Below are 21,302 nucleotides of genomic sequence, written 5' to 3'. Positions count from 1 at the left end.
TATTTTTCCCGCGCTTTTTCAGAACCGCAAAATAGCAGCCAATCAGACCACGTTATTGAAGTAAAATCAGTGCCACCAACTGCTCAAAAAATTATTACGCGCTCTTCAAGAAAATGTCTTTTCTCGCAGAAAGCTATTTACTACTTAGAGGGTAAAAATTTGCTTCCAGACGAAGAGAAAAAACTGTAATATCGTAGGAACTGTTTTTAATACTTCAGGATGTATTACAAATGCGCTCCAATATGTACCCTAAGTACATGTAGAATCTAGTCTTTTTATGACTGAAGATGGTAGTACTGAGCCTGCAAGACATGATAAGCACGTCACGTGTTTTTGTTATGGTTTGGTTTGTGGCTCAATCCTCTAAAAACTATCTGCAGCAGCTTTTGAAATCTTTAATTATCTCCCAACTAGTTGTTTTTTTCTTGCTGCGATTTATTCTGTCAGTCTAAGGCTTTTCTTCACAAGTTTCTACTTCAAAACCCAGCAATCACAATATCACATTGCCAGACCCCAGAGTGGTTTCTCGCAAGTATTTAAACCTAAAGAATGTATGATTATCACATGTAAGTCAAACTTTAATTAACTACATTTATTCTTCTTATTTCTCTCAAATGTTGAACATTGCCGGTCTCTAATACTATTTTCACTTACTCCCTTAGCCAGAGACTTCATCATTCGATCAATTTGAGTGATAAATGTTTAGAATTTGGAAAGGGAATCAAGGTCTTTGGATGTTATTCCTACAAAAATTTAAATCAGCTTGTGATTGTAATGTGTGCTGAGGTAAGTGGAGGATTTGCACACTCAAAAATCCTGAATCGCAGTGTATGATGTCTCAGATATTCAATATACTTTATGTTTCCATTGAAAAACAAAGCAATGAACATAACGACGGTGAAACTTCTAAACCTCGTATCTCGGTTTGCGACGATGCAGACCTCTTGTCATTCTTTGTCTGTTGAATTGAAGACTACTCAACATCAGTGCTGAAAAACTTTCGCAATTTTTCTCCTCAGTGCGTAAGAAATTCTGTGAAAACTTCAAGAAATAACTTTGATTTATTCTCCGTAAAAAAATAAAATGGGAGTGAAGATTTGAAAAACCAGCAAATGAGATACCTATGTGGTTTGGGAGTTAGCCCATCGACATTTAATGAGTCACTTGCGCTGGTCACAGAATCGTGTTTTGATGCTTGATTCTTGCAGATTAACTAAAAGTAATAAGATCTGTCCAAACAGCAACTCTCAACTCTCAACCCAAGTAGAATTTCTCAACAGAAAATCGCTATGTATTGCGTTTTTATCAGGGATAAAATCACTAGGATCATCAACATCTGAGGGATTATCCTCGATCTTATTGCAATAAAATTGCGCATTTATCGCCCGACAATTTATTGCGATATTTTTTAAATAAAAATCGTGATTAAATGGTGATTTAATCTCGATTTTATGAACGAAAATTGATCACAATATTATCTAACTAAAAATTGCGATGTGTAGCGATTTTATCGCCGTATTTTGCAATTTTTAATGTGAATATATCTCGATATATTGCCACCTACATAATCGCGTTAACCGACCGATTAAATCGCTATTTATCGCATTCACTGCTACTTGGGAACTGAGATATTGTGCTTCGGTTTATGACATCATCCAATGTGGTAATGACACTGGTGATCTCTTCCACCTTGCTGCTTTCAGCCAATGAGACACAAATTTGCACCGGTTACTCAATATGAAGCTCAGATGAAAGTAAGGTGGAAGAATTCAAAGGTATCACAGACCTCCAGGGCGGGTGCTGCACCATAAACCCAATGTTTCAAAGTGTGATATCTCGGTCAATATAGAATGCAGAGATAGTTGCTGTTTAGACAGATCTTTTACTTTTAGTTAATCTGCAAGAATCAAGTATCAAAACACGATTCTGTGACCAGTGGAACTGACCCGTTGCTTAAAATGTTTCCTCGCAACAGCAGAAGTTTCAAATAACAATTCTGCATTTTAATACCTACAAATTGTTGGAAAGTATTATAATATGGGCTTGGGCATTGGTGGGGAGACTGGAATCTGGCAAAGACTCTCGATATACATTCCATGTTGCCTGTAGAAATCCATTTTCTACCTCTGAACTACTGAACAGCTATAAATTTGATGAATGTACTCGCAAAGTGTCAAGTTTCAGTGTTGCATAATGCAACCTCTGATTCAGTTATGACGGTCAAATCCGTCTGATCAGGATACAGTAGTTACCTAGTATAAGAGAAAACTTCTCTAACCAACATCTCTATCATTATTTTTTCTATTTTCCAGGGCATCCTGTCTCTATCGAATTCTTTTATCTTGATGAAGAAGCTACATGGCTGGGTTACTAAAAGCTATAGGTTCTCATACTCATACCTCATTATCCCCACACCTTGATTTCAGGCTCCTGAACAAGTCTCCATCACTTCATTCATATTAATGAGAATTTCTCACCACAGTCTGGTAAGACCATTGTCTTGAATACTTTTTTCAGATGTCTATTGTCAGAGATCTTCACTGAATTTGCTGTATAATGTATGGCAAGTGAGGACCGGTCAAACGAATTCTTTTCAGTCAGATACCTAAGTGCTCTACCCTGATTTGCCTACTGTAGAATAAAAAGTCTCTTGAAACTTACTCATAACTCAAATTTAACTTTATCGCATTCATGTCGAGCATGAATGCATGAATTGCCTGTGCACTGAGTATCAAAATAAAATTCTTTTCCATCCAAAATCTACTACACTCAGAAACAGAAATTACCTATGTCTTGAAATTTCAGCAGATATTTTCACACTCTCCGAGGTTATTTTTTTTTTTTTTTTTTTTGAGTAGGTATCACAGTTGCTAGTATCTTTTTTGCCTCATGTCTTGAAAATGAAGTACTCATTTAACTGTAGGTAACCAAGACTGAGAAATTACTTTGAGAAAAAGTGCAGTTATTTAAAATTTCAGATTATGTTTTCGTTGGTGAGGAGAGGGAGCCCATGAGCTCAGTTTTTATTGAGTTTTGGATGGCCTTTGTTGCTATTTCAACCACCAGTATTTTCTTCAGTAATTTTCAATATTTTTCTGTACTTTTCAGTATTCAATTTAATGTTCCTCTTTTGCAGGTCTCCTGTATTTGTCTCTCTTAACACGATGGCTTCATCTGATGAGAATGATGAGGATCTTAGAACTGCCATAGCTTTGTCGCTGGCTGAAAGCTGCCGCTCTGAATCGGAAAGCAGGAGAAAAAATTTGGAGAACGCCAAGGCTGGCTCCTCCATCAATTCAGGTATGGGCTTTCTAGGATTAGACAGAAGAGCAATGGAAGAAGAACGTCTGGCAAGGCTCAAACGCAAACCGGAAGAATCAGTAACTGATATCAGACAAAGTGTTGAAACAGTACCAACTTCAATAACTTCTAGTTCCATCACAGGAATTTCTTCAGAATCTCTAAAATATCCGAAAGGTGTGATAAAAAAAACCTGGGCTTTTGGACACAAACAAACAGGCAACGAGGTGAAGCTGGAAGAAGTTCTTGAGGCCCACACCTTGAGAACTGCTCTACTGTCTGCTTTTCAGTGGGACACCAACTGGGTATTTTCAAAACTGAAAATTCCACCAAACGGAGGGAATACCAAATGCATCTTCGTCATGCAAGGTAAAGAAGCAGCTCAGCGTGAAGCTATGCGGAAGAATGCTAAGGAGATGCACATGTTTCTTCGTCTCTGCTTTCCGCCGATGGAAGGCCAAGTTAATTGCATGCATTCAAAACTAATGCTTCTTTTTCACCCTGATAAACTAAGAATCGCACTCCCAACTGCAAATCTCGTCAGCTACGACTGGGGTGAGACTGGAGAAATGGAGAACTGTGTCTTCATGATTGATCTCCCGCGCCTCCCCAACAACTCAAAAAATGCTCCTGATGATCTCACTTCCTTTGGTAAAGAACTCCTGTATTTTCTTGAGAAGCAAGGTCTTGACGCGGATGTCCGAGCTGGAGTCCTCAATTTTGATTTCAGTGAGACTGTTTCTATGGCGTTTGTACACACTGTCGGGGGTGCAAGCTTTGATACGGATGCCCAGCGTACAGGACTGCCTGGTCTCAGCTCTGCAGTCCGCACCCTTCATCTGGAAACTGAGCTTTTGGAAATTGATTATGCAGCCTCCTCAATCGGTTTCCTTAATGATAATTTTCTTACAAATGTCCACTCAGCTGCTCAAGGAAATGATCCATTTGCAAAAAGTGAAACTACTGTCTCAGCCATCCGATCAAATTTTTTTACCCCTGCTTCCTCTCGTAGAGAGAGCAGCATCCCTCAACCAGTGGCTATACGTGACTGTGTGCGAGTTTATTTCCCTACCCATGACACAGTGTCCTCATCTACTGCAGGAGGAGCTGGAACGATCTGTCTTCAGCGCAATTGGTTCGAGTCAGGAACTTTCCCACGCTCATGCTTCCGAGACTATCGATCTACGCGAGAAGGCCTTCTGAGTCACAACAAGATACTCTGTGCGAGGGGGCAGCGTGAGGATATTAACACTGGAAGAGTCAAAGATGTGGCCTGGATATATGTTGGGTCGGCCAATTTGTCTGAATCAGCGTGGGGAAAGGTATTTTTCAACAAGAAAAAGGGTGAGGTGAAAATCAACTGTCGGAATTGGGAGTGCGGTGTGGTACTTCCTGTTCCAGAGGATGCCGTATTAAAATTTAGAGGTTTAAAAGGAGACAAGGCAATTTCTGAGAACAAAAATGAAGGGGACTTGGTGAGCATGGATATTTTCAAAGAAGTGTTTGACTTACCATTTTGTGTCCCCGGTGAGAGATATGGGAGTAAAAAGCCATGGTATTTCAGAGAACAGATGTAGTTACATCTGAGTCATTGAAACTACACGTGTTATTTTAAGTATGCCTTGGCCCTGATCGTAGCCAGGCCACCAAGGAGTGTTCAAACAAAGTCTTGTCCACAAGCTGCTGATTCGTCTTTTTTCAAAATACCAATACACTCTGATAAGGCCGCTTTCGGAATTGGCTGTGGCTCTTACGGAATTGCGTGAGCTCTGAGTCAAAGCATCATTGCACTGAATGTCTGTCGGTTCGGTTGCTTGTCACCTAGAACTGATATACATAGCAACAGCCAATTTGCTTTTGCTTAAGAAACTCCAAAAGGCTGTCTAATCTCCTTAATGGAACTGCTTTGATAGCATACTTAAAATCGATATGACTCCGCTAAGCCTACCTATAAAAGGACTAACTTGTCATGTATTTCTTTTCTCATTTTTTATTATTAGCTTGTAATTTTTGTGAGGGGATGAATTATCTACCTCCACTGTATACATAACTTTTTCAGATTTAGTGCCTAGAAAATAAAAATTGAGTCTGAAATGTGGTCAGTAGTTAGTTATCGTATAAACCTTTGAGTTCATCTCAAGGTGGTAAAATAGTTTTTTTGTACACTGTTTGGCCTCATTAAGTTTTCTTTTTTATGAATAAAATATGCCAACCCATAGGCCTTTCTCCTAATCCAATAATGTTTTCACTAAAGAGTTTCTTGATTCCCTTTTGCCGACCTTGGAGATCGAAACAGCATTTTTTTTGTTGGAGGTGAATCTACAAATGTCTTGTCCGTTTTTATTTCCTTGTAGCTAATCTCCAAATGTTGAAAAAATTGTTTAGAAATCTCTGCAAGTCAAGTCATGCTTAGGAGTATGTAACTCAGGATGTAAATAAGATTTGATCTCGAAGTAGTCTGGAATAACTCTAAAAGGGTGCGGGTGAAAGCACCTGGCAAATCTGAGGATGAAACACAGGATTCTCTCCTGCCTCGTTTCCCGAGTTATTTCACAGAATTTTCCCTTCAAATTTGGAATGTTAATACATCATACAATATTGCAGGATTGACTTTCAGGAATTTTTTTCAAATAACATTATATAATCATAAAATTATTAATTGATTGATCAATGATGTAATATTCCTTTTACGGGATGACCGTAGATCCTTAGAAGAGTTAGAAGTAAGTAAATAGCGTACAAACTTCATTGTATCAAAGCAGAGTTGCTAATTTAAGTATAAGCTTCCAAATAGCATGTGTATAGATGTATGTATGTATTTTTTAGCAGAAGTTCTCAACTTTTTGCATCGGATCTTCAATTCTCTGTATTTTTCATGAATGAATTTAATACATTTGACCATTTGTCTAATTGTTGTATTACCTACTTTCTTATTCAATGTCGTCCCTCATGACTTGGCTGCCTTTTTCTTTCTTTCTTTCTTTTTTTTTCTTTCCTTGTTAGTTAGTTTTGTTTTCAGTTTTTTCCCTTTTACAATTTTAATTAGCTGCATTGTAGTTGAACCGAGCTTACCAGAAATACACTAAGTTAAAACCTAGAAAAAGAGGTTTGAAATTTTATTCCTGTGCAAGACTTGAGATTAAGGACTAAGTTCTATGAATAACTTTTTGTTTAAAATAGTTTTTCTTCAAAATGTTAAGCGGGAGTTATTTATGACTATCAGAATCCAAAACTCCCCCAAATAATGTTTTTCTGAAAAACAATGCTGTGCACCTAGCATTTTTGTTAAACTCGGTCCAGTTCACGGTCAGTTGTATGTATTGTTGCAGCTGAATCTTGGAAAGGGCAAAATTATTAAAAAAAATGATGCGGACATTAGTTCCCTACATAATCCTATAAAAGCATGACTGTTAAACGTAGGATCAATCTTTCCTCCTTTTCTTTAACTTGACATCATAAGATGGCTGGCAGTGAGAGTTTTTTAGCTAACACTCATTGAAATACCGAATGGAGAACTCTAGCAATGGTTGTAGTGTAGAAGACATATTGTTAAAACAGTCTGGCGCACTGGGTGACGGTCCTTTGAGTATTTATCTTTCTTCTGACCCTACTATAATGTTTATTGCGAAACATCCTAGCATCATCTTCCTTACGTTTGCTCCACTACCAATGCCATTTTGACATCCTAGCATTTTCTTCTCTTTCATCACACCAACGTGATGTTATTTCAAATGAAAACCATTATGGGATGGAACGTATACCCCATAAGTTACATGCATGCATTTAACGCGAAAGATATATGGATAGAAGGAGCCTATTGCTAGCAGCCTTTTAGATTGATTATTACATGATATGCCAGTGAATCAGTGATGGATATAGAGATGTGTAGTTTTGTCATTTTACATTTAACATATGTCAATCATTTTTTTCATTTTATAATGGTTATGACTTTTTAGATAGATTTGGAAATCACCTCAAATACCACGTTCTTTGAAACCACTTGACCAACGCCTAAAATAATTGTCAAAAATGTAGAGTATCAAGGTTTTTCTGATGAACTTTAAAATTTCATGATGCAAGAACTTATTTAACGATCATCATACTTGAATAGGAAAGTTACACTCATGACACAAGTGATTTTTCTCGTTCTTTAAGTTTCATACAAAGCAACATCAGCAGACTTTGTTGGTTCAAAGTAGAATTAAAAGAATAAAAATATTTGTAACACATAACATAACGGACTAATTTACATTTATTTACACAAAAACATAATCTGGGCCAATAAAGTTGTAGTCTGGTAAAATCAAGAACAATTCAATTTTGCATGCATATAAGCCCAGCTTTTCCCCTTCTTACATGTATCTCATTGGTTTTATCTGAAACAATATTTTAAAATGGGGAAAAATTTACTGTAAAAATTTTACAGACATGATGCTAACAAAATTAAATAAATATTGAAATCACGTTTGAAAGAAGAATAAAAATACTTTTGCACTTACAAAACGCACGAATAATATTTAAATTTTAAATATTATAAAGGCACTCGGTTCACTACCTACATTCTTAGAAAAATTAACAGATGAACGATAACGCCATCAACAAAATAAAATATGTGATTAAAAAATGGGTAAGAGAAATATAACGACAGGTAAAATAAGCCAAGTATCAAGAACGGGAAAATAACAAGAAACTTATACAATAAAACGGAATAAACTAAATTTTTAAAACTTTCCCATATCAAGATAAAAGTAACAATGAATGACGGTGGTAGGAGAATGATATGCTTGCAATTGTCGAGACGAGCACTGTCCTGCAATGATACAAACTGTAAAAACATCTGCAGGAGAAAATTAGGCACATTTATTGAGTGGTCCGCGTTAGCACTGAATGAATCTTCAGGAATCCTCGTTAGGAATTTCTCCAGTTGCCATTGAAGCCCAATTCTCTCTTGGATGATTTAGGAGCTATTGATGTTGGTCCAAAAATAATAATTATTATTCGTAATTTGATCTATGAATTTGATTCAGTATTCTAGCAGTATCTTTTTCAGTAACACAAGGATTGAAATCAATTACTTAAATGTAGAATTAAAAACTTCTGTCCTCTCTTTTGTACATGGTCTTGCTCTATAATTTATGCAATGGTTATTTTCTCTCTCATAATTTGTACTAAAATGAAGAATGTCGTTGAATAGCAAGGAGCAGGTCAATGATTTTGAAATATAATCAACTCCTAAAGGGGATTGACTGTGCAGTTTGTGCATGTTGAGAAAAAAATCATTTTTTAAATTTTTGAATGATTCTTTGCCAATAGCTCCGGAGTCAGAAAAACATTGAAAAAATTACATTTGAACTCCGCAGATTTGAGGCTTTTAAATAATGCCAATTTTGATAGTGTGATTTATTCTCAATTTGTGCTGAAAAATTCTGGTTATATAAAAGAAAAGTATTTGAACCAATCACAAGCACCTTCTTTGTTCAACATTCTTGCGTAGGAGTCATTCATAAGGTATGTATATAGAGAGAGTATAGTTAAAAATCAACAACATTCTCTTTACACATAACCAATACATTATGATTCATAATGCTTCTTTTATCTTATAAAAAGATGAGCAGAAAGAATTTCTTTCTACTTTGAAGCGTTTACTTCACAAATCATGTCTGTGTGAAAGCCAAAATACATGCATAGCAAATGAACTAAATTAGAATTTTCTGCGGTTAATAAAATGCTCTTTCTTTCTGTTTACTTATTAAATACGTGATTTATCTGTTTCAATTCAGATACTTTTTGAAAAGAATAATCCTAAAATCTCAAAATTAAACAATTTAATAATCTCACGACTAAGAGACACAAGTTGAGGCGAGAATGTTGATTGCAGGCCAAGTGCCGTCTGGATTCTCCAGAGATGATGACAACCTAGGAAGGTCCAGCATACATGAATTTAAAATTTATTCAACTACACATAATAACATGAATAAAATTTTAAACAAAAACAAGATAGGTACGAATAAAGAGAATAGAAAAGAAATGAATACTTAAGTTTAAAAACCAAGTAAGAAATCATCTTTAAAATTTTTCTGTATATACAAAGCGATTGTACAATGAAAGTAAGAAAAGGTAAAAGAATAATACTTTGATTTATGCTAAATACATGTTAAATTATTTACAAAAGGAAATCATCATACTTCATGAGAGAATTTATAATAGGTGATTATCAAAATTTCAAAATTTTACGGATGAGTCCAGACAATGACTGTTTGATTTGATTCAGTCAAAAGCATTTGTAGTCTTGGGTTATAGCAGCCTCTCCTGTCATTTCAAGTTACCTAATACAAAGTAAGATCTGTGAATCAAATCATTTGATATTTAAGCCCTAATTTCCTTTTTAAACAGGTTCGACGACAGAAAAAAAATCAAGGCAGAGCATGCAAGTTAAGATCTCGACGCAAATTTAGTATGAAAAGAAATTTGTGATAAAAAAAAACTCATTTACACTCTTTTTACCCTTTTAACTCTGTTATAATGATTGTTACACTTTTTAGCAAACCACTTATTCTAGCTCTCGTTTTTGGCAATTTCTTTCTCATCAAATCTACCAATGTTTGTATGAGCCAGGTATAACAGAGGAGTTTATTACACACTTAAAAAAAAAAAAAAAAAAAAAAAAAAAAAAAACTTCTTAAAGCCAGAGTATTCAGGTAATGAAGTTGATTTGCGATAGAAGTAAACATAGTAAGTTTTAGAAAAGTTTCTTCCCACATTGAACTTTGCAGCAAGTATAGCAGTCAAAATTTTAGGGGCTTCTAAGAATCATTAAATTCAACAGCTATCATCGAGACTCATTGATTTTCTAAAGAAAAAAAAAGACCTTGTCACATTACTGATCCCTCTTTGAAAATAATAATCCCTCACATCCCTTTTTCTTCCATGTGTAAGGTGAAGTTAATAACTTCTTGACTAGATGACATGCATTTTTTGGAGGCTCCTATTTTCAGAAGAAAAATAGGAAGAAAACGGTTGTCTCGATATAAAAAAATAAAAAAAAAATATCAGTAAAGGAATCAGTGAATTTTCTGTTTTAAGTCAACCCACTCCTCGGGCAATGGAGAGTATTACCAATCCAAACACATTGACACATATTCAAGATGCAACTAGAAGAACTTACATGGCCCGGAAGTAAAAAAGGTAAAATGACATTATCCAAACCCTTTCGGCACATCTTCCCTTCGATGTATTAAATTTCTCTGTTCTTCCTGGTTACTCCATGAATATATCACTGGTTAGAAAAAGAATTCTCAGCGAATGTGCTGAATATATTTGGTGCTATCGCCCTGTTCGCTCGACAATTAATTGACTGTTGCACATTGTTGCCAGATAATGCTGAAAATCCCAGCACTTTTTCCCATTTAAAACCATGTAAAGTATCCACATTTATCACACAACCTGGCAAATTTGCCATTGCATTTACACTTAATGAGAGATTATCAAGAGCATGACTTGGTATTGTGTAATTTTATAAAAATGAAAGTCCCCAGATAAAGATTAAAAATATATAAAAAAAAGGTAGTTTAAGTCATTTAACACACAGCAAGTGCAAAGCTTAAACAAATTTTTGTTAGCTAGATTTTTACAGATTGAAAAGGAGGGAAAAATTTTGTAATTCAATTTCCGAGACAGACCTCTTTTTTTAGTTTTTCCCTTTTTTTATCTTTAGGGTCAAAGGGAATTTTGACCCATATTGATTTCGAAAACTTAATTAGGTCTTTTGCGAATAGTGTTTTTTGTTTGCTCAAAAAGCAGGGATGTGACTTAACGCTAATGAAATAGTTGATGAGTGACTTCTTTACATTTGATTTAATTTAGGGTTGCATTCTCTAAAATTGAAACTAAAGATTCTGAAATCTTACACTATTCAAATGCAAAACTGCAAAGTAGAAAAGTTAAAATAATTAGAAAGAAATAACAAAAAAGCTTGTTGAAAATATTAGAAGTTGACGCACGTAATAATTATTCAGTACCACGTGACTCATACTCGTGAGCCTCAACAATTAGAGAGTATTCTGTTTTTCTCCCCTCCAAAACTGATGAACATAAAGCGTATCCATAACAGGGTTTTTTTTTGTAGGTACTTGCAGTTTTCCACACACTGAATAAACTTAAAACTGGCTAACTGAGAGTTGGTAAAGGATTTTTGTAAATCCCAACTTATTCTTTTTTTTTGGCACCTGCAAAGAGGAAGTCCATCAATTTAAAATAACTTCCTCCAAAATTCAGTTAGTCAATTTTAAATTTCTTTGACTGTCTATAGAGCAAGTAGGTATGATTAAAAAAATATTCTTTCCTTTCTATTTTCCCAAATGGGTTAATTTACATCAGTTTTGAAAAGAGGAGGAAGAGAGAGAGAAAGATGGAGATATAAACAGGAAAACTCACTTAAGACCCAACCTTGGAAGTATTATGAGATAACATTATTTTGTTTTCTAATTGGACGTGCTTATGCTAAAAGGAACTATAAATATAGGGTTTGCGTGGAACATAGTTCCTTTCAGCATAAATAAGTCCAATTGATGGTATCCTACTTATTATTTTTTATTCTCAAGATAAGATATTTGTCTTGCTGATTCACTTCTCATGCAATAGGAGCTGGTCTGAGAAATGTTACACAAATAAAAAAAATTAGTCAATTACAAATGTAAAAAAATAGTCTCCGTTTTATACTTAGAATTTGAAAAAGGATATTATTAAAATTTGAAAGAGGATATTTAGTTCCTTAAAAAGTCAAGCTTTTGTATGTTATTCCCATGTTTAAAAACAGGTATGAGACTGTTTTCAAACTCCTTATACTACCAAAGTACAAAAATAAAAGACCAATGTCTTATGTTACAATACAGATAGTGCAATACAAGGATAAAAAATTTTTGTAAGCACAATTTTCACATTTTTGTTCGGTTTTACGGGTAACCAACACCGCAATGGACCAGTGGACAAGGTACAAGTTAAATCATTCTAAAACATGTCTCTTAATCAGAATTTCACATAGAACACGATTTGTGCAACAAAAATTATGAGAGTTAACTCCTGACTAAGATATCAACGTTTACATTTGGCATTGATTACAAAAAATTTGAATTGCCCTGTTAGGAGAAAAACAATACTCTACTTGAGTCACATCGCGCACTAGAACGGTTTCAGTAGGCTTCTCGATAAGTAATGTTCCTTCCTCACTCTGTGTTGTTCAGAATGTATACAACATGCGATAGTTGAGCTTAAGCACCGAGTTTCAGGTTTCAAACCATCATATTTTCAAACAGCAGAGACTGTCACAGTAAAGTTTGATGTGCAATTTAACTCAAGAAGATTGTTGTTTTTTTATGAGCAAGGAGTTTGAATTTATGCATTGAAAAACAGTCATATCTTAGTCAGGATTTGATTTCAGTAATTTTAGTTGCGCGAATCGTGTTTTACGTGAAGTTTTGGTCAAGAAACATGTGTCAAAACGCGTCAAAAAGTCGTACCTTGTCCACTGGTCCATTCTAGCAAAATATAAAAATAATTTATTATACCAAGACTAAATAAAGTCAACATAATCATTTTAGAGGATGGTGTAAGATTTGTCCATGATTCCATAATTAGGGAATCAATTTCTTCTTTTTTATTCGCGATGGTTAAGTGACGTATTCCATCATTCTAAAGTTGGAACTGATTATGGGCACCTAGAAAAACTGTAAAGGGATTCCTCATTGATTAAATGATATAAATAGAGCTCTCTCTTTCCTTAAAAACATGAGAGGCAAAGGACTTAAAAAAGGTGAAAGAAGACAGTAAAAATAAAAAAAAATAGCCAAGTCTGCACGGGTGAGTATAAAAGCTACCATAAGACAAATACAAATGTAAAAATTAAGGCAAAAAGTGAAAATTTATGCTTGGATTCTGTTTGAAACATCGGTGACTGAAATTTTTATTGAACACAGTTTTCCCTCATTTCGGTTGTTAGAACTTGATCTATATTTAAAAATAAGTCCCTCAAACTTGAGGAGTTAAAAGAAAAAATAGAAACTAAACATAAGTCCCTAAAATACTCATTTCAAAGATTTCAGACAGGGAAAATGGAATTTTGACCCTAAAAATATCTGGAGGAATATTTTTGTAGATTGATGGTTGAAGGTTTTCATGTTACTGCCATGTAAGTACTTATAAATACTGACTGTTTGCGACTTTTTAGATATTCTCTAATATTGAGGCTCGAAAAGTTGAAAAAGCACAAATACATTGCAATTTCACTTCTTTACCTTGATAAATACATTCACCATGCCATTTTTTTCTTTTGAATTCCAACCATCCTTTAGAAAAGCACAGCTGCAACTTTTCCTCGCGATTCTTCATAAATTTTGATTTTAGGTATGCTCATCGAGTTATAAATAAAATGTGAAGATAGTTAGGTTGATTACAATCGTTGAAATGCACTGCTCTTCTTTGAGGTCAGAACAATCATTTACGATTCCAAATATGATGCATTCAGACTGTTTGCTTTACTATTACAATCGCAATAAATGTTTAATGGTAAGTGAGGAAGTGGAATTCAATGCATCATCATATTACGTTTCAGTTCAGAGCCATAGAAAAGTTATTTTATATATCATTATATTTTCACCAATTCAAAAAGGCCCTACTGCCTGCAAAAATTATCAATTCTAATAATACTTATTTTCTCTTTGCATGTGATTTAGGTGCCAATTCATTTTAACACTTACAGGCAGAAAACCTACAAGCCAAATCAAGATTGTAAAAGACCTCATTTTCCTAAGACTTCAATAGAATTAACTGACAAGGCAAGACATACATCCACCTACTCAAAAAATGTTAGGGATCCAGATTTATAATTTAAACAGGTATTTAAGGCCAAACTCCACGAAAGAACATTTACAGAATTTCGGAAAAAGTTTTATGGGTTTTGTATCTACTAATGATTTTGTAGTATCAAATGGAAAAAAAAACAAATTTTCCTCATCGAAGGAGAAACCCTTGTGAAACTACATATCAGCAAAGTTTACCACTGATGCACAAAATTGGAGGGAAAATATGTAGATATGTTGACGGTCTAGGAATATAATTAATGGGCCCTTCAAGTATTATGTGCGGCATATCGGCCAACTTTTTGACCACTCTCCTCCTTCTTGGTAAGGCACCCGTGAAACGACCCCTCGCCCATTTGAATTAACTAAAGCTGGCCTGACACCTCCCATTATTTCAGAAAATGACAAAAAAAGTTTAAAAAATAAATTTTTTTTGTGGAAAAATATCATCTTTTTTAAAAATGAGAGACCTAAATAAGACTAGACTTGACTCCCGTTTCCTTGTAAGACCCAGAAAGGAAAGCTCAGATCCTTTCACCCTCTAAAAGTCTTACATAATACTTGACAGACCCCTAAGAAGAAAAAACGGAAACAAATAAAAAATTTAAGAAAATCAAGACAATCTGACAAGATTGCAGTTTCAACAGTTGCTCTGTCATTCAGAATTAAAAGAGTGCACACTTCAGAGCAAAATTGAACTCAGATTCATTTTTTTCCTTTTTTCCTTTCTGAAAGATAAAACATAAATGGGGGGGGGGTGGATGTCATTACTTAAATTACTTTTTCTTTTGGCAATTTTCATGCATCTAATGAGGGCTCATAGCTCTAGGTAAATTTTTTTGAAATGGAAGGTTAGGAAGAAAGGTTCAATTTTAAAACCAGGGTAGCCAGCATAATATAGACTTGAGAAAAAAATTCTGGATGAAACCTTGTTTAATCAGCAATACCTATCTTTTTGAGGCATGACCGAATTACCTCCAATTGCTTTAGACTTATGAAATTGAATCAAGTAGAATTTAACACAAGAGAAAGAGTTTTTTTATGGTGTACCATGAGCTCATTGAAGGAACTACAGTACATAATTTTATAAAAACTGCGATGAATTGAAATATTTTTAAGTATAGTAATTTGGCCGAAAAGTAGTTAAAAAAAAACTTTTTCCTAACTTGAAATCTTAGCAGATTTTAATCTCTGGGCAGGTCTTAAAACTAGTACCTAAATAACAAAAATCAGTTGGTTTTTATTTACAGTCAAAACTGGAAAAGTAGGATCAGAAAAATTGGAAAAAATTCTGGATAAGTGTAGTCAGATACTACGTGAGGAGTTTGATGAATATTATTGCTAAGGAGATATTTACGAAAAGGACAAGAATTAATAACTGCTGCCTCGAAAACCAATCCTGAAATCAGAAAGAGTAAAATTGAGTTGCACTCGATTGTTAGCAAAATTTATCTAAGACAAGAAATAAATGGGACAATGTTTTATTTAAATAAAAAATTCAAAAATCATTTTAATATAAAATTTTAAGGTGCAGAAAATCAACCAAAAGATCAACTCAAATACTCTGAGGCTCCACTATTTTTTGTTCAGTTTCCATCAAAAATTCAAACATGGAGGAGCAGAGATAATTAAAACCGCCAAGAACTTCTCTGAAGAATACAGAGACAATAATTCTAAAACAAGTTGACTCAAATGAGTGTGAAATTTTAGTAATATAGAGATACTATGATGAACATGAGGAATGTGTACATTTTGAGAGCTGTCATTCTTTTTAAAAATAGTTCACACCATGTACAAAACTGAAAAGCCTATAATTTAAATTTCATAAAGAAGAAGGGAAAAATTGCATTTCCTAGAGTGTTTTATCAGTTCTTTTTAGACGTTTTTCGATTCAATGTCTTGCATTTTCTGTTATTACACTCAACTTTAATGTAAAAATCAATGGAGAAGATACCTTACCATACACATTTTAAGAATTCCTTGAAGAGTTTTGAGATCTCTTTCTCCTTTTTACCATTAAGGTTTCATGTAATGCAAGTTTTAAAAGGCTTACTGTTACTTGGTGCTCATAAATTTCCACCAACTCATTAGTGCATTGGCGTTTTTCCCATTAAATTTTCAAATTAGAATGAAATGAATTAAAACAATAATTGATGCTGCAAATCATACTGACCCTAACATGTGGACTAACAAGATAAAGTAGTGGGTTTGCTCGAAGCCTCTCAGATTCCTCCTGTTGCCTCCTGATTTCTTCTCTCCTTGCGGAACTCAATATTGAAGCTTCCTCCCTAGGTATCGGCCTTGTTGCTTGTGGCAGACCCTGAAAGTCCGGTAAACTTTTCTTTCGTTGTAAGCTAGAGGTGGTTGGAATAGCCTGAAAAATTATTCATGAACAATTCATTAATTCATTCAATCATATTCATCAATTCATGAACAGTCAGAAAAAAGTGAAAAAAGCTCAGTACACATTATTTTGGATAAAATTTGATCGATAAATATTCTTTAAGAGAATTAATGCTGCAAAATTCTTATAGCTGCTTGCATTGGGAAAAAAAAATTTTTTCGAAAATTTTTTGGTTCCTTTTTATGAAATGCAGTCAAGATGGGATTCAAAATTGCTGACAAAAGAGGCAACTTAAGTCATGTGTAGGATAGCAAAAAAATGTAAAGAACACACTGGAAAAAAATGAGAGATGATGGGAGATGGAGGTTAATGTGCCGCTTATTTATTTATGACTAAAAATAACAGAGCATGTATAGAACTGATAATACGACTTGAGGAAAGGGGAGCTGAAAATATCCCATCACTGCTCTGTCTCTGGCTTCAGTAGACGTTTTGGAATCGGTGACAAGTAATGAGCACACAAGACAGTTGAATGTTTTCAGAAAGTTGTTTGTCTATTCCTTCCCTAACACCTGATTTTTTTTCTAAGCTCATGCTCGCTGTTTCAGGGAAACCAAAAGACTATCCAGGAAGGAGAAAAAGAAATAAGAAAAAGTTAAAGTTTGACATAAGTAAGACAATGAAAGAAAAAGTTGAAAACAAGGACAACGGTCAGAGGTTGATTCGAGGAAATATTAGAATAGTTTAAACTGACCTACTTTTGATTTAAATCATCATATTTGATTTATGAGCTGAGGGGACAGTTTGCGTTGGAAAGGACAATTAGAAGGAATAGGTAGTTAATATGGACAGACAGAAATCCAGGGCATATTTATTTCTTCCGCCATAATTTTGTGGAAGGACATGCATGGCTAGGTCTGACAGATTAAGGTGCAATAACACAAAAGATTTTCTTTGATTATACTCTCTTTGCAAATACGTAATATGCGAGACTGATACTAGGGAGAGAAGCTTTAATACATTTTACAAGTCAAAAATTCAAAAATTTAAGGGGAACTCAGCGAAAAAATTCAAAGTTCATGATGTAATTTTAAAAGAGGATGAGCTGAATGAAAATCCAAATTTAAGAAATCTCTCAATTAATAAAAAGGAAAATTATTTTTAATATATAGTGATGATTAAGTCGTGTAAGTTACAATATTGACCTAAGAGGTACACTATTTTTAACGAAATATATGAATGATAAAATATTAATTGCTAAGAAAAAGAAGTGAAAAATGAGGAATTAAGAGAAGAAAAGGGGGCATGAGTCTGGTGGTGAACTTTGATTGGCGCCCATTAACTGGCTGTATGAGGAATGAAGGGTGACAGGTACCTCAACGGGTAGTGTGTCAATCCAGCTCTCACTGGCTCGGCGAGCCATCAGTGCTGGACTGAAGAGGAGGTTCTCCTCTTCCTCGTCATATTCTTGCGATGACCACAACATCCTCACCACACAACACAGCCACGACCACTCACTGACAATTTTAGAACAAGAGACAAAAATCTCACACTGCTCTCATCCCAAGCCGGAGCCGGGCTATTTTCATGTCTCACCTCCCACTCCTCTGGCCCAGACTTCCTCATTCTCTCCTCTCTTAAATCTATTTCTCTTCATTTCTCCCCCCTGCCCGCAGCTACATTCCCAGCAAGCCTTCTTTCGTCTTGTCCCATATATAAATTAATTTTTCCACCTTCAACTTGCCACCTTTTGACATGTTAATTGTTTATTGTTCATATCTACCTAGATACTATTTTTGTTTGCATTTCAACATCTTGATCGTTTAATTCATTACTGGTGTAATTTTTCATGAAACTTACAATATTTTATACCTGACTTTTACACTCTCTGGAGGTGACTCTTATACTAGTCTGTTGGAATACTCTTCAGAATAATTCTTAAAATATTTAGATTATCCAAAGAGAAATTTTACTCGAGTTTACTTAAAACTTAAAGGAAATTTATGTACGTAAATTGAAGAGAGCTGGCACTAAAAATTGTTCTCAACGATGATAAACTGTAAGTAGCAAGTGAGATGTAAATTAAACATTTGTACAAAAACTAAACAGACATGGCTGAATGAATCATTAAGCATTAATCATGAATTATAATTTCAACAGTCTCCAATTGGAAATCATAAAAAAAAAAAAAAAAAAAAAAAAAAAAAAAAAAAAAAAAAACTTTAAATTTAGACAGGTCTTTCCAGTATAAACAGGGCACTAACTCTGGGTACTAGGCTATTAATTAGCAAGGTAAATCCTGGCTGATGTCCATTGCAAGAGTGCATAAAAATTCATGCCATTGCTCAGTTAAAAATGCCCAGAATTTTACAGCTAAAAGCAAAGAACATTGATAGAAGGAGAAGGCGTTCCATTCTTTGCGATCGATTTTTCTTTTCTTATTTTAAAGTTCATACCACTTGAAATCAAAGGTTTCTTAGGCAAAAAAACAATTGGCAGTCACTGCCACCAGGGTCTTGAAGTCAAAACGATTTTGGTCTCCTCTTTATTTAAACAGATTTTTTGGCTTAGTTCCAACTTGCACACTTCATGTTTTTGATGAATGGTTTTCCTTTGAACAGTATGCTATAAAATTATTTACTTATATTTTTTTATTCCAAAAATGTCACCAGGATTATTTCTTTTCTTTTAAAATAAATTCACCAAGCACTATGAAAAGAAATGAAAACTTTACATAGGAATATAAATTTAGCCAGCAAATAAATAGCAAAGGTTGATACACTTTTCTTAAAGATCCTTCAAGTTCCTTGGTTTTGATAAATGATCAGGGATTTCAGAGGTGTTCCAAAGTGTTTAATAAAGTTTCATTTTGGATTTTCCTGATATTTTAAATGAATTTTCCTGCTTTTTGCAAGAATAAATTAATATTTGTTTGATTTAACAAACCAACAAATTCAATGGATTGAATCAAATGTTTGAAACACTCATAATTTCCCAATCCATGATTGATATTGCTGATTTTTCCTGATTATAAAAAATTTCCTGATTGTTTCCAGTTTTCACTGATGGTGAACATCGATAATACATTTTCAGATTTCAGTGATTTTATCATGAATACACATTGAATGGCATCAAAAAATGAAAGACAAATCATACTTTTGGAGCTTACGCGTTATACCTGTGGGTTAAGGAGAGTCATAAAACTCGTTCCGCATTTAAAATCTGAGATTAAGGAATTCAATGAGCTAGAAATTGCACTGAACTCATTTGTTCAATGCTGTTATTTTTTTATTCTCATGATGCATTCCACTTTTTGATTAATCAAATTGAGTGATTTGCACTGCAGCAGTTTCACTGTATGCATTTATAAATGAAGCGCTGGTTGCAGAAATGGCATTTTTTGGTTACGGTGTCTTAGGATCTTCCTTAACGTTTCATCCACTATGATTAAGGCAAATGCATGGAATTTGTTAAAGTTTTTACTGAATTTTCTTTATGATTTTACAATGCTGAAAACTAAAAATTTCATGAAATTCGCCACATTATTTCCTCTTCAAAATAAAATAAATTAGCAGTGGAGACACTGAAACACGGCAACCAAGAGATGCCTTTTCTGTACTCAACACCTCTAATGCATGAATTAGGACAAACCTGCAGGAATAGTCGAGTGGTTCATTATGTGATTAATGAAATTAAAATCGAACTTACCGCAGGTTTTGCTGCTTCTTTTCGCACTAGTGGATTTGTATACAGAGACTCGGTCCTCTTCGGTTGACCCATAGGTGACGGGACAATGTCCTGGCCAAGACTACGTTTCCGCACAATGATATCCTCGAACGGAGGTTTCGACTTGACAGAGGAATTAAATGCTGTCTCAGCTGCAGTGCCTGCACCCATCACAGAGCCATTACCAGTGACTGGCGTTGTTGCCCGCATTACCGAGTTTCCGCGCACTTCCCGCGACTCACTCGTTGAGTCGAAAGACTTCTGTTTGTCGACCGACGGTTGTCGCGATCCGCTTAGACGACTCGCTGCTCGAGTGTAGCGATCCACACTAGAGTCTCTGCTCGGTGGTCGTTTGTATTGGTCATAACGATCGTTTTGGATCTGAGGTTAAAAAACACAAAAACAGACATCAGAGCATTTCACAAAGATTTGATAAAGATGAAAGATTTGGATTGCGTCTAGCATAAAGGAACCACTGCAATTGCAGTGTTGTAAAAATACTGCTTCTTCATAATTATCAAAAAAATCTCCCAGAATAGCAAATAATTTTGGCTTCCCACCAAAAAATTGATATTTTTAAGGGAAAATAACAGTGTAAATTTTAATACCATACATGTGTAAAGTATTCTCAAAAGAAAGGGAGCAGTTGCACGATTTTGAAAACATTGTAATTGCGCTGGTTCCTTTTTTGCTAAGTGCAATCTATTTGTAAGAAACTATTTTTTAGCTTATTACGATTTTTTGGTCATAAAATTAAAATATTTGTCATGAATAAAGCAGAAAATTAATATCATAGAGTACCTATGTTTTGTTTTATCCAAGGAATCTTTCCATTTTTTACGAAAAGAGAAATTGCAATTCGGAACTACAATTTCTGGCTCCTTTTAGAAGCCGCATATTGACAGCATAAGTCAGCAATCACATCTCGGTCGCGGTGTCTGAAAATCTCCGCCTCTATGTTTTTTTTTTAAAGGAGAACAAATTGACATCATTCCTTGAAGTTTTGCAGAATTTTCTTCGCACAGAGAAGAAAAATCACAGCAGTTTTAAAGAATGGCCATTGAATATTTTTCAGTCCA

The 21,302-nt window shown here is 34.5% G+C and overlaps 2 protein-coding genes across 3 annotated transcripts; one reads left to right on the top strand and one right to left on the bottom strand.

Annotated features, from left to right (window-relative positions):
- Positions 1-324: 324 nt before the first annotated feature.
- LOC109032180 (tyrosyl-DNA phosphodiesterase 1) lies at positions 325-6,210 on the top strand. Its single transcript, XM_019044172.2, has 3 exons — positions 325-566; positions 2,313-2,486; positions 3,137-6,210. The coding sequence occupies exon 3, from the start codon at positions 3,165-3,167 to the stop codon at positions 4,875-4,877; it is 1,713 nt and encodes a 570-aa protein (XP_018899717.2). The 5' UTR covers positions 325-566; positions 2,313-2,486; positions 3,137-3,164; the 3' UTR covers positions 4,878-6,210.
- A 1,324-nt stretch (positions 6,211-7,534) lies between these two features.
- On the bottom strand, positions 7,535-21,015 carry LOC109032182 (uncharacterized). 2 transcript variants are annotated; one of them, XM_072300984.1, is made up of 3 exons: positions 20,206-21,015; positions 16,327-16,527; positions 7,535-15,552 (listed from the first exon to the last, which is right to left on the bottom strand). In XM_072300984.1, the coding sequence occupies exons 1-3, from the start codon at positions 20,431-20,433 to the stop codon at positions 15,466-15,468; spliced, it is 516 nt and encodes a 171-aa protein (XP_072157085.1). In that variant the 5' UTR covers positions 20,434-21,015; the 3' UTR covers positions 7,535-15,465. The 2 variants fall into 2 exon arrangements, with proteins under 2 accessions (XP_072157085.1, XP_018899720.1); XM_019044175.2 differs by lacking the exon at positions 20,206-21,015 and adding an exon at positions 17,873-18,006.
- Positions 21,016-21,302: the final 287 nt, after the last annotated feature.

Source organism: Bemisia tabaci, chromosome 1, assembly GCF_918797505.1.
Source record: "Bemisia tabaci chromosome 1, PGI_BMITA_v3".
NCBI lineage: Eukaryota > Metazoa > Arthropoda > Insecta > Hemiptera > Aleyrodidae > Bemisia > Bemisia tabaci.
Note: the sequence above shows the minus strand (reverse complement) of the source record. Positions and strands in the feature narration are given on the sequence as shown.

Coding starts and splice junctions, on each gene's coding strand:
- LOC109032182 (XM_072300984.1), bottom strand. CDS start 20,433: ATGCGGGCAACAACGCCAGTCACTGGTAATGGCTCTGTGATGGGTGCA. Junction 16,528..20,205: donor AAGAAGCAGCAAAACCTGCG/GTAAGTTCGATT, acceptor ATAATTTTTCAG/GCTATTCCAACCACCTCTAG. Junction 15,553..16,326: donor TTGTTAGTCCACATGTTAGG/GTCAGTATGATT, acceptor TTCTGATTTCAG/GATTGGTTTTCGAGGCAGCA.
- LOC109032180 (XM_019044172.2), top strand. CDS start 3,165: ATGGCTTCATCTGATGAGAATGATGAGGATCTTAGAACTGCCATAGCT.